This window comes from Diadema antillarum, unplaced genomic scaffold (genome assembly GCF_040938485.1).
Source record: "Diadema antillarum isolate AM-2024a unplaced genomic scaffold, OU_Dant_1.0 seq00002446_RagTag, whole genome shotgun sequence".
Lineage (NCBI taxonomy): Eukaryota > Metazoa > Echinodermata > Echinoidea > Diadematoida > Diadematidae > Diadema > Diadema antillarum.
In genome coordinates, this window is record NW_027273053.1 from 17700 (window position 1) to 34442 (window position 16743).

The 16743-nt window shown below is 38.9% G+C and overlaps 1 protein-coding gene across 1 annotated transcript in view; it reads left to right on the forward strand.

The window, feature by feature from the left end:
* The window catches only part of LOC139714810 (uncharacterized), a 30787-nt gene extending 14701 nt beyond the window's left edge, over positions 1 to 16086 (forward strand). Inside the window, exons 10-22 of the mRNA XM_071626465.1 lie at positions 573 to 613; positions 1623 to 1822; positions 2859 to 2914; positions 3301 to 3521; positions 4440 to 4971; positions 5502 to 5531; positions 6192 to 6406; positions 7156 to 7307; positions 7439 to 7456; positions 8033 to 8134; positions 9234 to 9250; positions 12907 to 13139; positions 15866 to 16086. Of these exons, the coding sequence (XP_071482566.1) occupies positions 573 to 613; positions 1623 to 1822; positions 2859 to 2914; positions 3301 to 3521; positions 4440 to 4971; positions 5502 to 5531; positions 6192 to 6406; positions 7156 to 7307; positions 7439 to 7456; positions 8033 to 8134; positions 9234 to 9250; positions 12907 to 13089 (1767 nt within the window). The 3' untranslated portion in view covers positions 13090 to 13139; positions 15866 to 16086. The remainder of the gene's footprint in view (positions 1 to 572; positions 614 to 1622; positions 1823 to 2858; positions 2915 to 3300; positions 3522 to 4439; positions 4972 to 5501; positions 5532 to 6191; positions 6407 to 7155; positions 7308 to 7438; positions 7457 to 8032; positions 8135 to 9233; positions 9251 to 12906; positions 13140 to 15865) is intronic.
* The last annotated feature ends 657 nt before the right edge of the window (positions 16087 to 16743 follow it).

Consider the following 16743-nt stretch of genomic DNA (forward strand, 5'->3'; position numbering starts at 1 on the left):
TTAGATAATGCTATTTTCCCATTTGATACTGAAATTATACTTTTCCTCAATACCTTGAAAATTACTCAATGCATAAACTTATAAAAGGGTCAAAAGTCAAGTAAAAATCATCAGTTCCCCAAATACCTGCACTCTGACATTTTAATCATTCATCCAATTGAACCTAGTTCTAGGAAAGTGAACATTCAGCACATTTGTGTCAAACCTGTCCTTTTAATATTTTGCCAGTTGTGTGAAACTGTCATCACACATTGTCAAGACATTGTACTATAGACCTATTAGGAGAACCATGCATTATGGCGGAGGCATATCAGTAGCTGTAGCGATATGTCTAGTTTTGTCTGTTCCTTGAATCTGTTTTGCCTGTGTAAGTTCTTGCGAGGTCAACCAAGCTTCATGAATGTTTAGTGCAGGCTTTGGAGTTGTCTTGTTGAAAGTCCTATGTGAAGAAAGATTTCATTATGTTTTTTGATGCATAAGTACACTGGTATATTTATGTCAAAATGTAACACTATGATCAATATTCACTAAGAACTACTTTACCTTGTTTCACAAACTCTACCGTTCCACAGGTTCAGAGACTTCGATATCAACAAACACATCAAACGGGAAAGTATGCATCTAATTCAAAACTATAATTTTGACATCAATGACGCATTGATTTCATGCTTGTAGAAAATTGCTCTTACTGTTCTTTCACTGATTCTTGGAGAATCATGAAACGACAATAAAGTGCAAGTGTACGCATAGAAATGTACATACAAAATGCACTTTGGCATGTATACATTATCTTGTATAATTGTATCTGTATGCCTGCTTATCATGACATGCAAAGTGCAGCCTCTGTCTTCGACACTTGTGATTGGTCAATGTCTGTGATTCTGGACAGGAGAGTAATTTCAGCCTGATTGTCGTTTTTTTTTCTGTTGCCTTTTTCAGTAGAAATGGAATCACACCCCTATTTTTGTACAAGTGGATATTTTTGTTTGAGTAATTTGTTGGCACTCAGTCGGGTAATATGAATTTCGCCTGTTTTCAATCCCGCGGAATCAAGACAACAATTACTGGAACATAAGGCAAGCAAAAATATTAGCATGCTTTTATTTTCACCCAAGTTTCTGGTTTTGCGAAATGCACAAAAATTTCCACTTTTCCAGTAACCCATTGGAAGTTGTTAGGTGTAGATTCCAAGGTCAGGGGCAGATCCAGGGAGGACCGCAACCGGCGCACGCCCCCCCTTTATTTTTTGTTGAAACAAAAGAAATAAAAAGAAAAAATGAGGGGAGGGGTGCGTGCGCCCCCCTTTCATTTTGTAAACGCGCCCCCTCTTTACGGAATTCCTGGATCCGCCCCTGAAGGTCCTGTGTATCTATTCACTGGACAAACCAAACTGATGCCCATTTTGATTTTTTTCTTCATAACTCTTGGATACATGTGGCTAGTATAACCTGCCATGGCAGCAAATGAAAATCAGTTCAATTGGGCCACCTATGTTTCAGCTTGCTACTGGGTCTTTAGTTGAGGATGCTCTCAATGTCTGTTGGTAGCATTTTTCCATGCTTTCGTATAAAAGCATTGTTGAGATTGACTAGAATTGACACTTTTCGGTTTCTTTTCAAAAGGGCATCTAGACCAGGAACTGCAGAGAAGGATACCAATTCCACTGCCAAGGTCAAGGCCCTGAATGGGACCATCCTGAGACTGACGGAGAGCACACAGAGGCTGCAGAGCGAGAACAAACTGCTGAAGCAGGACCTGGAACGGACCCTCTATGAGAGCTCCACTTACAACGGTCCTGTGAGAGGCGATAAGAAGATGAGAGGTAAGTGAGATGGTCACTGCAGGATTAGTTGTCTGTCCTGTTGATCATATGACATTTATGGAATGCCTGCATCTTCATTGTAACATTCAAAAGACACAATAATTGTTCTTTCAATTTTTCATCATCTGTGCACCAATTCCGAAGATATTACTCATATCTGTAGATGTACTGCCTCTCTGATTCTGTACATGCCTACTTTTGCTTACACATATGCTCATGCAACATTTCGCTTGTTGAAGTAGTAGTGGTTTTCTTGCACCATGGCCAAAAAAAGACATCAAAATAATTGTTCATGGCAAACTTTACAGGATGCAGGTAGATCTCTGCAGAAGAGCTGTACGCATCAGAGTTGAATTTGAATTGTGACATGACCGTGCCATTCTTGTCGTGAGTACTTCCGGGGCCCGTTTCATAAAACTTGTCATCAGTGACAAGTTGTCATAGATGTGACAAGCTACTGAAATCCTTGCATCTGATTCACTGAGATCAGATTTGTCATAGAAATGTAGCAGTCGTCACTGATAACAAGTTTTATGAAACGGGCCCCCGCAGTTTGGTAATAGATCTTCAACTATTATTAGTCTTCTACAGCACCATCTTCTCTGCTCAAGCCAGCGCCAGTTGTGTGTTTTATGTGATCTTTGCGTGTTTGCAACGTGTGCTGGCATGCGTCCCCTCATCATACATTCCTTTCAACAAAAAATCATTTTAATCGTGTGTACGATCAGAGACAACTGGCTTTGTGTTTGTAAATGTATCGTGTGAATGATGGCAACAGACCATCTTTGTCATGCATTTCTGTAGCTTTGTCAGACAACAGTATGGAATACTTCACATTTGTACAATGAACATAGTCAGCTAAACTTAAAGCTTTATTAAACAAATGTTCTTAGTGTTTATATTCCCTCTTTTTGAGTAATAGCAAGAAGCTAAAGTATGTTGCAAAATTAGAATTCAGTACTGCACATGATGATTTCTTGTGATAGTAGCTTGTTCATCTGACTGTTTTGTTTTTGTTTTTTCATTGTTTGACCAGACTATGAGGACATGAACAGGCGAGAACTTCTGAATGCTGTCATTGAAATGCAGCAGGTATGTGCATTTTAAAATGTATGCTTTCAACTTGAACATATTCAAATCACCTTTCAGAGTCATTGTCAGTGATAGAGGCCATTTGGCAGGAGTGAGTACTGTCATTTAGCAAATACTTAAAGTAAGAGATACTTTGTTATATGTCAGACCTATAATACTCTTCTGTTATGGTCTTCCATAGTGGTCATGTGTTGTCTCTTTAACCTGTCTGTTTTGGTCACATTCCTCAGTGTCTTTTGTTAAATGATACAATGTTAGTAGTATTTTGTACCAAAAGTGTTTGTTTTTTTTTGCAGAGTTTTGATTAGTGTGGTAATATTCTGAGAAGTAAAATCACTCTCTTTATTTGTCATTCTGCTATGGGTTCTCTGACCTCTGCCCTGCAGAAAGTTGACCGTCTGGAAGGGAAGGGTCTGCGCAACGATCGACAGCGGTCAGAGGGAGATGTCCCAGGAAAGATCCCCCTCTCTGGCTCCCTTTCCGATCGCCTGGACCAGCTGGACAAACGTGAGACAGAGCTCTTGGGTGAGAAGGCTCGACTGGAGAAAGACGTTAGCCGGCTGAAGGAGGACAAGAGCAAGTTCAGGCAGAAAGTGGAGCAGCTAGAGTGAGTTTGTGCCAAGTGTCAGAGGTTAATCTGTATTCATCTGTCGCCCTCTTATGTCACAAAAAAAAAAATCCAATCTTCAGCAGCCCACATTAGCCGGCTCACCGCTTTATTTGCTTCAGTGAAAAATGTGATATCTATCTGTCTGACTTCATTTTGCAGTGATTAGTTTGCTGCACTGATGGGTAGGGTTGTATATTTGATAGTTTGTCATGCAATTTTTTATGGTAAACTGTAATATACATTGACTCTTTTAAGTGATGACTATGATTTCACAGATGGGGATTGTAAAGGATTTATTTATCCAGACTGTCTTCCTCTATTTAAAAGTCTGTATCAGAAAAATATGTTTCATGATCAAGAGTACGAAGTATAGTCCAAGCAAAGAAACAAATTATCAAATACTGGGAGCATCGAGGCAGCTGCTGCAGTCATGGCCAAGCTTTTTGCTCCTGCACGCCTTGAAATGTTGTGTAATGCAGTATTTCAGAAGAGTGAAAAGAACTGCTGCTGTATGGTTCCAGTTCTTCTTTCTCAACTGCTGGCTTTAGACTTTATGGTTCCAGACAAGCCAGTTTATGGCCATGGGGAGTTCTACTAGACTCAGCTGCGGCTTGGAGCTGCCAAGAGGCTTTGCAGGAACATCCCTTCATTGTCTCCCGCGAGGGTATAAACTGACATAGATATCCCCATGGGGGCAGCTACTACACATACACATACTTCTTCATACATGGTTTGCCCGCAACATGTGGAGTTTGCACCGATCTTGTCTTAGGCCAGATGGCTGTGGCCCAGGACTAACCCTACTACATTGCTAAACACAAAGGGATATGCATACATGTACGTGAACCCTACTCCACACCCTCGCGCTGAGTTTCCCATGCCATACTTCTTTCAAATTTCATGATCACTCCACAGGGATGAGAACAAGGCATTAGAAAAGCAGGTTCTGGAGTTGAAGGAGAGCCTGAAGTCCATGACCCCACGGCAGAATGGAAACCTCAGACGACACCCCAGCAGCGAGTCTCTACAGAGTAAACGCAGCGACAGAAAGAGCGACAGATACAGTGACAGACACAGCGACAAACACAGTGACAGATACAGTGACAAACACAGCGATAGACACAGCGATAGACACAGTGATAGACACAGCGACAGACATAGTGACAGACACAGTGACAGACATAGTGACAGACACAGTGACAGACATAGTGACAGACACAGTGACAGACATAGTGACAGACACAGTGACAGACATAGTGACAGACATAGCGACAGACTCAGTGACCGGAGTGAGAAGAAGGCGTCCAGGGCGAGCAGCTCCGCCTCGCTGAGGAGAAAGCACCGGGAGGAGGAGGAGCAGAGGGAGCGGGAGCGAAAACTGGAAGAGCTGCGGCAGAACCGCTCGGCTCGCACCCTGCAGAAGAACTGGCGAGCTCACAAGCAGCGCGTAAGTTACTACTTTTTGGAAAGTGACTCATAGATGTCATTAAAAGAAAGCTCCCACACAGTAATTTAACATTACAACTACTGCGTATCCCCCCCCAAAAAAAAAACAAACAAACAAACAAACAAACAAGCAAACAAACAAACAAACAAATGAACAAACAAACAAAAAACAACCAACAGCAACAACAACAAACAAAGAAATTAGGAGTATGCACTGGTGCATTGTGCCTATTGGTCACATTTTCATTTACAGTGGATATTTTGTGTCACAATTTTACAACTTATGTGGCTGAATATACTGAAACCATGGAAAATGATAAATGAAATTTTGCGCACACTGAATTTCAATCGCAGGCTATGACAATATGAAATGCTCATGAAAAGATATGATAATTGACCCCCTACCCCTTCAAAAAAAAATTGTAAACAATTTAATTTTTTCAGCTGTTTTTAGATTGACCTTTGATCTTGTGTTCTGGCTCCGACTGTTACTAATAGCAATGTTTCTGTATTTCCTCTGATTCTCACTAGGAACAAGATCACAGTAGTGACCTAGATGAGGTAAGTCAATCTTTCCCCTTATGATGCATAGCAGTCTTACACTGCTTATCTTTTAAAGTTTATCTCACAAGAGGGCAATTTTCATAGGATACCAGTTTTGAATTTTCAAAAGAGAGATGAACTGTTAGTCACGTCCAGTCATAGGGTTGTATTTCTACCTCTGCCAAGGGAGGAGGTTATGTTTTTGTTACCATTTGTTTGTTTGTCCGTGTTCAAAATAACTCTATAAGTTGTGTACAGATTTGGATGAAACTTACTGTAAAGGCTGAGAATGACACAAGGAACAGATGATTAAGTTTTGGTAGTGATCCGGGAATTTTTATGGATTTTATGAAGGGTTTTCGATATTTTAGCAGATAGGGTCAATGAATGTGGGAGTTCAAGCTGCATATTTTTGAGGTTTTCATACGCGCACTAGAATGCGTGCTCACGTTTCTGGTCGAGGGCGAGGCGCGCTGTGCAGCTGGCATTGATGATGTAGCAAAAGGTTTCTATATTGGGATGGCAATGGGGCATTTTTCAGCGTGCATACGTATGGGTAGAAATCACTAATCTCTACGGAAGAACAAGAGCAGTGTTTGAAATGAGCTGCTTGGCGGAGGTCTGCATTTTTAGAGTGCTTCTCCAGTTGGTAATGTGTTTGTTTATTTCATTCCACAGGCTGCGACAACCATCCAGGCCGCCATGCGAGGACACCACAGCCGCAAAGATCTGCTGGACCGCTTCAACTCAGAGCCCTTCTCCCCGTCGACCACTGATGCAGCGAGTGACCGAGCCAGGGAGGAGGAGGATGATAGTGACGTGGATGAGGCTGCCATGACGATCCAGTCGGCTGTCAGGGGTCACTGGTCCCGCAAGGAGCAGCTCAGCAGATTGTAAGTAGTCTCCACCTTCAGGCGATGCTTTCCTTTTATATGAGTTTGTGACAGTGTTGTATTGTGCGGTTTGCTGTGCATTGTCATTATCGTCTAAAGTCCATTTTTCCCATTCTGTGTGTTTGGACGGTTCATTTCCATGATCGCCCTTTTCCTTGCTGTCCTGTCAGTTAGGTCAATGTGGGTAATGTTAGACATGTTCTGCCTTACCTTTGCCTGTTTCCTCCAATGTTTTAAGGGGTATCCCATGTGCATTCCTCCCAGCATCTAGGAAATTTCCTGTTCTCTGGAGCTGGTGGATCTCTTCTCCTCCTCTCCCCAAGTCTATACCATCTCAGTCTGCTCTTCCTCATCACCTGTTCTCTCCCTATGATGCTCATTGACTTTAAACACTTAAGCAGTCACTCTCTAAAAGATGTTTAGGAGTTTGAAAGTTGAAGGTTCTTTGATCTCCAATTTGGTTAGGCTGATACAAATATTCTATTTGGTGATGCAGATGTATGATTTAAGACAGTGCTTTATGTTAGTATCAAGAGATTCCTTTCGTTGTCTAATATTCTGCACATGCTGTGTTAGGCAGAAAGATAATGGAAGGAAGGAAAAAGAGAGAAAAGTGAAAAATGATACCAATGGTAGCAATTCTGGACTGAGATAGCACATAGTGCATAATACTTGAAATTCTTCCATATGTTTGAATGAGTGACTATACCATGTGTCTTGTCTGTGTGTTGTTGTTTTCCTGTTTTCAGCACCAATCGGTCAGATTCTGAACCAGAGTCGGCTAGATCATTCCATAGTGGCCGATCCTCCAAGGCCGGTTCGACAAAGAGTGGACTGGACAGATTCATGTCCAGCTCAAGACCGGCCTCTAGTAAAGCTGGATCAACTCGCAGCGGCAGTGGTAAGGAAATTCTGCAATTTCTACACATACCACTTTTGTCTTTTCAGGATATGGTATTGACAAAATATGAGCATGTACATGCTTCATTAATGTTGATAAAGGTAGGGGATACACAAGACAGAGTATGTGAGTCAGAATTAAATCAAATGGCATTTCACCTTTGTATCAGTGTCTGTCAATAAAAAAAAAGAGCAAACTCTAGCCATGTACTCACCTGCATGCTACATAAACCTCAACACCAAGATCTTATATTTTGAAATGGTAACCATTAAGGCAGTGCTGAAAGTGATCACATGAATGAATGAATGAATAGATAGATGAATGAATGAATGAATGAATGGATGGATGGATGGGTGGATGGATGAATAAATGAATGAGTGAATGAATGAATGAATGAATGAATGAATGAATGAATGAATGAATGAATGAATGCATGAATGAATTAATTTGAATTCATCACCCAATGCAATAATGATTATTTCACACGTTTACAAATCTGCAGTCACATGGAAAAAGCAAGGATAATAGGGAAAAAATAGCATGAATGCTAGTTGAGTCTGGCCCCTTTGCAATTCAGGCAGTTACAAAGTATTTCTCATTTTCTCTTTTTTTTTTTACTGTGCAGTTATGTGTTACCATGGTTACTGTTAGATAGTTATCAATAAGATACTCCAGTGCTAATAAAAAAAACAATGATTAAATGACCTGATTTGTCTGGTTTTCAGCTTCAAAGAAGGCTGTGCAGTCAGACGAAGACTCGGATGACTCGCTGGTGATGTCATCAGCTTCCAAGAGGAGCGTCGCCTCCAAGCAGAGCAGCAAGTCAGGTGAGAAATTTGTTCTTTGTGGACTCTATCTATCTCTTGAGTTTAACCCTTTTGTGTGCTTTGAGTGCAGGGGAGCGTTTCATGAAGGAACTTGTCGGATAAAATGTCCGACAAGTCAATTATATCCAAAAAGTTCAGAGAAATCAGCCAATCACACTAAAGAATTTCTCAAAACTTGTCGGATATAATTGACTTGTCAGATATTTTATCCGACAAGTTCCTTCATGAAATGCCCCCCTGATTGACACAGAAAACCCCATAGCACTGTAACGCTGTCCAAAGTCAATGACGCAGAAAGGGTTAAATGTCACTAGTGGGACAAAGTTTCTATACCGTTGTGTTTAGTCAATTTTACAATGTCATGGCTCTTTGGCCCTTGAGTTGGGCTCTGAGTCATTGGGGATATGTTGGGATAAGGAACCTCATCTGATATTGAGATTCTGTTTGTATTAGTCCTTGGTGGAGCAACCTGATGAACATCTGGTTTGAGTAGCATACCTGCTAACTGTTCCTATCTGATTAGAATAATCAAATCTTTTCCTTCTGGGGGTGAGGGGGGGGGGGGGGAAGGGAGGGGGAGGGGAGGGGGAGGGGGAGAAGAAAGGTTATTCCACTGTGTATTCCTATTTTTGTGATCATGCGCTTGTAGTGGTGTATGGGAGATATTAAAGTGAAACTTTATATATTTGCAGTATTTCTTTCTCTTCTTTTTTTTGGGGGGGGGGGGTGGGGGGACAGAATCTCATTTATTCGCAGGTACTTATTGATATTCAGGGTTGGCAGGTATGGAATATATGTATAGAGATTGATAGCCTCAAGGTTTTGTAGAAGATTGAATACCTGTTCTCTCACAATCAGAGATTTGCCATCCATTTTTTTGTCATTTTGACAGTGATCCATGCCCGTTTCATTATGTCATTGCAGCTGTATCTCAATATTTTGTGTTGTTCTTTACATTACATGTCCACTGCAAGTATTATGAAAAGGTTATCGTACTAAAGCTAAGTTTGCATGATACACACTGCACAATACGAAAATGAACTTTACCTGACAGTATTTTGTTTTTCCATGTTTTTTTTTGTATTTTTGTTCACTACAGGAAGCAAAGGGAGAAGGGTAAGTACATTGAACTCACTGAATCACCCAAAACGCTTGGTTCTAGGAAGCTAATTTACGGCCTCTGTGTACTGTCACCACAAAACCTGGAAAGAGCAGTCTCATTGAAATCTGTTTGATTAACATCAGTCAGCACTTTCTTAGTGTGGGCCATTGGAAATGTAATTGAGCCTCCACATTAAGTCATAGATGGGAATGGCATACAATAATTCCGATATTTAGATACCATAGCATTGCATTGCATCCCCATGACAATCAAACAGAGACTACTCGTGTGAACAGCACTGAAGATAACTTAAGTGTAAACGCTCCTTTGTGGTCATGTCATGATTTTTGTTGTTGTTGAGAATTTCAGACTTTGTTTGAAAAGTGCTGCAAAAATTTACTTTGACATTGCGCAGTTACACTGTATGTGTCCCAGTTTTGTGGTGATTGTTCTCATGAGTTTAAATCCTTTGTCCCTCATATTGACTCTCTTCAATTTCTTGTGCTGGTTAAGGTATTAATTACCGGTATTATTGTGGAATTCTCCAGGTATGCATTGAACTAACATATATTTCATCTTCTTTGAAATTGTGCATTTGTGCTTTACCCCATCCAATCATGTATATCTAATTTGCCTCGGTTTATTTAGTTACATTTCATCTGCTTTCAAAAATGCACAAGGTGTAATACACAGTTTCACTAACTTAAACCCTGTGGTCATCGTGTCTTTCTTTAAGGGTCCAACTCACCCCCACTTCAATAATATGATCATGTGTATGCGATGTATACTCAACTCAAATTAAAAAACTGACAACAGGCAGGAAAAAAAAAAGAAACTAGATATATCGCTACGGCTACTGATATGCCTCCGCCATAATGCATGGTTCTCCTAATAGGTCTATAGTACAATGTCTTGACAATGTGTGATGACAGTTTCACACAATTGGCAAAATATTAAAATGACAGGTTTGACACAAATGTGCTGAATGTTCACTTTCCTATAACTAGGTTCAATTGGATGAATGATTGAAATGTCAGAGTGCAGGTATTTGGGGAACTGATGATTTTTACTTGACTTTTGACCCTTTTATAAGTTTATGCATTGAGTAATTTTCAAGGTATTGAGAAAAAGTATAATTTCAGTATCAAATGGGAAAATAGCATTATCTAAACCTGGCCTTTGACCTTTGACCTCACAGTTCCAAAGAGAATCACTGTTAGGTTGAACATGCATAAATATGTAAGTTTCATGATGATACCTTGAGTTACTTTCGAGATATGGAGGAAAAAGTGCAATTTAGCACTTTCACTTGACCTTTTACCTTTTGACCTTTGACCTTTTGGCAAGAAACTTCCCCAAAAATATATGTTGGGTAATACATGCCATACATCAAGTTTTAAAAAAAAAACCTTCAGCCTATTGCATTTTAAGGAAAGTAGTGATATTTTGAGGAGTTGACCTTGACCTTTGACCCCCTGACCTTTGACCCATGACCCCAACTTCCCTAGATAATCACTGCCCATCGGTACAAGCATATATACTAAGTTCCATGAAGATACCTTGAACCATTTGCGAGATATGGAGAAAAACATGAAATTTCAATTTTTTTTCCACAAAATAAACCTGTGACCTTTGACCTTTGACCCTGTGACCCTAAAATCCACACAAAGTATCATCCCCCAAGGATATACCCTCATACCAAGTTTGATGTAAAACCACCACACGGTTCTTGAGATATCGACAAAAACAAAACGGGACGGACGGACGGACGGACGACCCGAAAACATAATGCCTCCGGCCACTTCGTTGCGGAGGCATAAAAAGAAGTGTGTTGATGTATTTAGTGTACAGCGTGTAGGCTATAAGGGATTAAAATGCCTCTTTTATTTGGTTCCGTAAATGCTACTCTACAAAATTACCTCATATCGAGCTTTTCCGCTACTACCCCTGCAAAGCTGAGTGTGTATCGAAGTGTGCTAAAGCTTGCGGCTACATTCTCCACTGAACTGCTTTAAGATTGTTGGCTCCGATTTGCAGATCGCGTCCAGTAGCCTTGATTAATATGTCTGGTAAAGACAAATCTGAATGGCTGTCGTACAAAAATGTGCATTTTGTATAAGTGAATTAATCTGCAAAAATTATGTCAGGTTGATGTCATTTGTTAACAATCAGACTCGTCTCGTGTTACCAATGAAAATATTGATAGTACGTGTCTGTCATAACAAAGACTTAGTTAAAAACATAACCATCATTATTTTTTTTTAACAACATTTAACCTTTGCTCTTTGTTTGATTATATCTTTGCTTCAAACTCATGTGGTAATGTTTTAAATAGTAGCAAAGTTCTTCTGAAAAGAAAAGAAAAATTCACCACATGAGCAGTTTTCGACTGCAGACTATATGGTATTAAAGAGGCAGTACCATCAAAGGTTCAAAGTGAGGGATTTTTTGCCCATTTTTTTATTTATTTATTTATTTATTTTTTGATATACCTCCACGTCACTCTTGTACTCCCACAATGCAACATTCTTAAAAAGATTAATTCACTGTGTTCATAAATATGAAAGTAACCTCTTTAACATTTTGTCGTGAAAGCCCAAGTATAGCTTTTTAGAAACTGCCCCAAAATTATGGTAAAGCACTGCTGTTAATTGCCGATGTTTGATATCAGTCATAAAATAACATCTATTAAGATACCTGACATAGAAGAAGAAAAATATCATGAAAGATCAAAATTTTTACTTTCCTATATCAATTTAAATCAATTTTAAAGTCTATAGTTTTTAGTTTGTCATTCTTTATTATTAATGGTTGTTTTTTTTTTAGTCCCCCTGATGGTCAGTGAGCTTGCAGGATATAATTGTAATCGACCACCCAGGGGAAAAAATGTTTGTAGATCTCAATAGAATGTACCATTTAAAGTCTGTAGAGAGAGATCTGATGCTATGAAGTACCTGGTATAACAAACTTTCTTCTTTGGTCCTGATGCAACAGATTTTCTGTTTTGTGTGTGCTGTTGTTGTCTTTGGCCCCTGATATAACAAGTGCCTTGATATAAAGCAGACAAAATTTCCCAGCCCCAAGGACCTTTATACTGAGTGTTTATCTTACTGTTGCAGTGCCAAAAGTATACTTGGGCTCTAAAGGGATGGTGTAGTTTTGGTTGAGATGAGGATTCAGGTTTAAACTCTTTGCCAGATAGTTATAAACCACTTATATGAAATATTGAAGAGCATACAATTCTTAGAGGAATTAAAAATTTATTTGATAAAAATCGGTTTTGAAATGGCTGAGATATTCAAAAATGAAATAAAACAAAGTGGTCCTAATAAAAGGTGGGTCCCACCTTTTATTAGGAACGCTTTGATTTTGGATATCTATGCCATTTCAAAACCGATATTCATCAAATAAACTTTTAATTACTCTAGAATTGTACTCTCTGTAATATTTCATATAAGTGGTTTCTAATTATCTGGCAACGAGTTAGAACCTGAATCCCAATCTGAACCAAAACTACACCATCCCTTTAACTTGTTTAACTTGTATGTCTTGTCACCACTCTATTCATTCCTCACACTGTCACTCTATCCCTCACTTTATGTCTGTCTGTCTGTCTATCTCTGTCCGTTCCTTTATCTACCTTACCATTCCACGTTCTCTCTATCCCAAGACTAACTCCTTTTCCACAAAGAGCAATCCACGCACATTCCAACCTTCCCTGTCGTCCACCATCCTGGAGGAGGGCAGCAGCGAGGACGATGACGACGACGATGACGACATCGTCGTCACTGTGAGAGCCCCTCCGGCCTCCGCTAAGCGTGAAGCGAAATCCAAGCGATTTGGCTTTTTCTAATGCCGTTCGCCACTAACCATGCCGTGCTCCATTTCCACTTCTCGTCACGTGTATGTTTGCATCTCCTTCTAATTCTCATTCTCCATTCAAATCTTTGTGACAGTGAATCTGTGGAAGTTCGGTGGATTTGAACATTTCCATAAAAGATACAAGCAATGTGTCTACATGTGATATACTTTGTGCTATTATGTCATATAAACAAAGTCATTTTCATTATTGTTGCATTAGTTAATTGGGTGTTTTGCAATTGTAGAGATAATAAGGATGTCAATTTTCTGTAAGAGCTTTGAGAAAAGAAATTTGATGTGTTCAATTTTTTTTTTTCACTTGTATCACTAGACTTAATCATTCCATTCACATAAAATTTGGGAATAATTCCGGACTGTAAGCTAAAAATTAAGTGCTTGCACAGATATGTGTGGGTTGGACCAAATTCATAATGACTGCACTCTGCTGTAAAATGTAGTATACAGTATGTCCAAAAAAAAAATCAATCAGATTTTTGCATTGATAACACCCAAAAGATTAAACTGTCTAAATGCAACTTCAGGGTCTTAAAATATAACATCTTAGCTCTATTTTGCAGAAAACCCCTTCAATTAGGTTAAGCGGTCACAGAGAAATGTGGATTGTTGTAAAAGCATGTCATGAGTCTGATTCTTCCAAGTTTGGCACTTGGATGCTCTTGGAACTGCATATTAATGTGTAAACACAATAGACAGAACTTGGAGGGAAGGGATTCCTGACATGCTCTACAAAAATCCTCATTTCTCTTTGACCACTGCAGCAAATTAAATGGGGTGTTCTGTACGATATGGGCAATGAGTTATAGTTTCATACCCTGAAATTGTGTTTGGATTGATTCACTATTTTTAAAGTTAACGTTGCAGAGGGTACCTTTGTATTTTTTTTTTTTTTTTTTGGGGGGGGGGGGGACATACGGTATTGTACACCCCATCTGGAAGGTGTAGCAAAGACATTTGTTACTACAATTTATACACACTTTTTTTTTTTAATGATATTCTTTATTTGAGTTTCATTCAATATCAAATCCATTTTGACAATGATATTAATATTACCAACAACAAAAACAAAGCAGCTGTATTCTTCTTTCTTGTGCTGCTGACTCACTTTTCCAACATACAGTACAATATATTTGGGTTTTTTTTTTTTAATCATACAATGTTTATATAAGAGAAATGACATGAAATTCTGCACATACACACACACACACACACACACACACACAAAGTTTCCAAGTGACATTATTTCAAATCACTAGATTGCAGGGAAGAAATGTCAATATCAGTGTTGGCAAGTCAAGTTTGGTATTGTTCAGTGAGTGCACAAGTCGACCTGTGTTTTTGTTGACTTATGTGAAAAATGTACCTGTGCATCTCTCAGTGTACAAAGTTTGTCAAATTATTGATCAGTTCATTTGCAGCTCCAGCTAAACAAAAAAAAAAAGGAACAACCAAAAAAAATGACAGCCCATTTTTTTCTGCAGAGTATGAATTCAGTTGATTTGTGCAACATCTTTTTTAGTATGCTACTTTCATTCTTAACATTCTGTGAAGCACAAACCTGCAACTTGTATGCATTTCACATCCACGAACCTGATTGTACTCATCCATTGACTCGCAGCTCATTCCCGTAACAGCCATAGAACATAACAATCCTGCTTCATGATTAACACCATGCAACACATCTGACCTTTTTGTTTTTGTACCATTCACATAATCACGCTTATTATTATGTGTATCTGAATGACTTCTCTTGCAGAGAAGTCATATGCCATTACAGTGGTGACTGTTTAAAGAGTATTTGTCAAATATGGCACCTGGCATTTCAGATTATAGAATTACTATGGGCACATTTTCATCACATGTTTGAAAAGATCGCTGACTCGCAAACTGTTAAGTTTTGGGCAATATGGAAATCCTGAATGTCTTTTTTCAATGGGATATAGAGACTTGCAATTCATGTAGTGTTCAAGCCACCCACCCAAGAAAACAAACAAATGATTATGTTTCAAAGGAGATGTGTATTCGCAGACAGGTTTTCAGGAAATACTGCAGTGGTAGAAATGTTTGGAGATAGATAGATTCTATCTGGTCTTTTTCAGTCCATTTAGAACAAACTATAAGCAACAGTCTGCTGTGAGGCTCTACTTTTTGTGTCATGATAATAAACAGAATTTAAAAAAAAAGGCTTCAAAATGCATTTACTTGACTTAATTGTCACATTTACAGTGCTTAGTTTGTGTGCAGTTATCATAAATTCTGCAAACTGCTAACAAAATGTGTAAGTGGATTAATGGTTTATCGATAGAAATGACTCTTTCCAGAGCATGCAAAATGTGCATTGTATTGAAAAAAAAAAAATATAAACAAGCAGATAATTGCATCTCTGTTTTCATGGATGTTCCTCAACTTTTAACATAATTTTGTGCGAGAAATCTGTGTTGACCTAGCCACATATTAACATTGTTGAAGATTTACCACAAAAAAAAAAAAAAAATCAGAAAAGGTTTGCACCCAACTGTATCACAAATGGCCCTACATACTAAGTAATGCCTGTATCTCAACTTGTCATGAAGAACTTTGACTTGTTGCCATCATTTTCAGCTGTTTCTCACTAGCTGTTGGGCTAGTTCATTGATGAATTTCATATGACTCTTCTAACGTTTTTGTTTTCGAATGGCTTTTAAAGGTTTATCAAAGCATTTTCATGTCATTGATGTTGACTTTCCCCTTCCACAAATTGTGTCTCGCAGAGTCCACTCGATAGAGTCCAGAGCGGCAAGCGGTCAAGCCTTGGGAGTGACCGCGGCAAGAAAGACGACGCTGACAGCGACGATGACGATTTGGTATTCTAAAAGTTAGGTTTCTAGGGTGTAGAAAGATTTTCCTCGTTAAAGTGCGAAAGAACAAGTCGTAGTTAACATCAAAGTTTGGACAATGAATCATGTTAGGAATGAATGAATTGTGTCCTCTGTTTTTATAGTCTTGGCAGAAAAAAAAAATATGTTAGAGTAATTTGATAGAGGTCAAATAGTGCACATTTATTTTTTCTGTTGAGTAATGTGTTATCAGTTTAGTTTTGCCTTCTGTTGTTGCATATTATGCAGCTTTAGATCTGCTATGCTAATTTTATGATGCACCTATTGGGTATTAAAATAATGTTGTTTAGCGCATATTTGAGACACCTGTTTCCATGAGAGCTCACATTGTTCAACCCAGGAGGAGGCGTGTCATAGAATTGGCATCGCAGATCTAAAGCTGCCCATTGTCTCAATGTTTCATTGTGTAAAGACAAAACAATAGACATAGTGATGGTAGAATAATTTTTTCAGGATGTTTCGTGAAGATATTTTTTTTCTCTCTTACTCAAGTTAAATCTCTAGATCAGTTGTGCTGCAGGGTTGTGACAGGAAATGAAACCTTTGATGCAAATTATCCTACAAAAGTATTGGTGAATTATCGACTACAAGCCACGAAAAAGAAAACACACATGCACACACACACACATAATAAAAATTTAATCAATACTGGTAGTCATTGGAGATGTACATAGTACATGTAATGGCACTCATAATCTTATCAGTCTGGTAGTCTCACAGGGACTGAGTGTGGTGTGCACCTTTAATTTGTG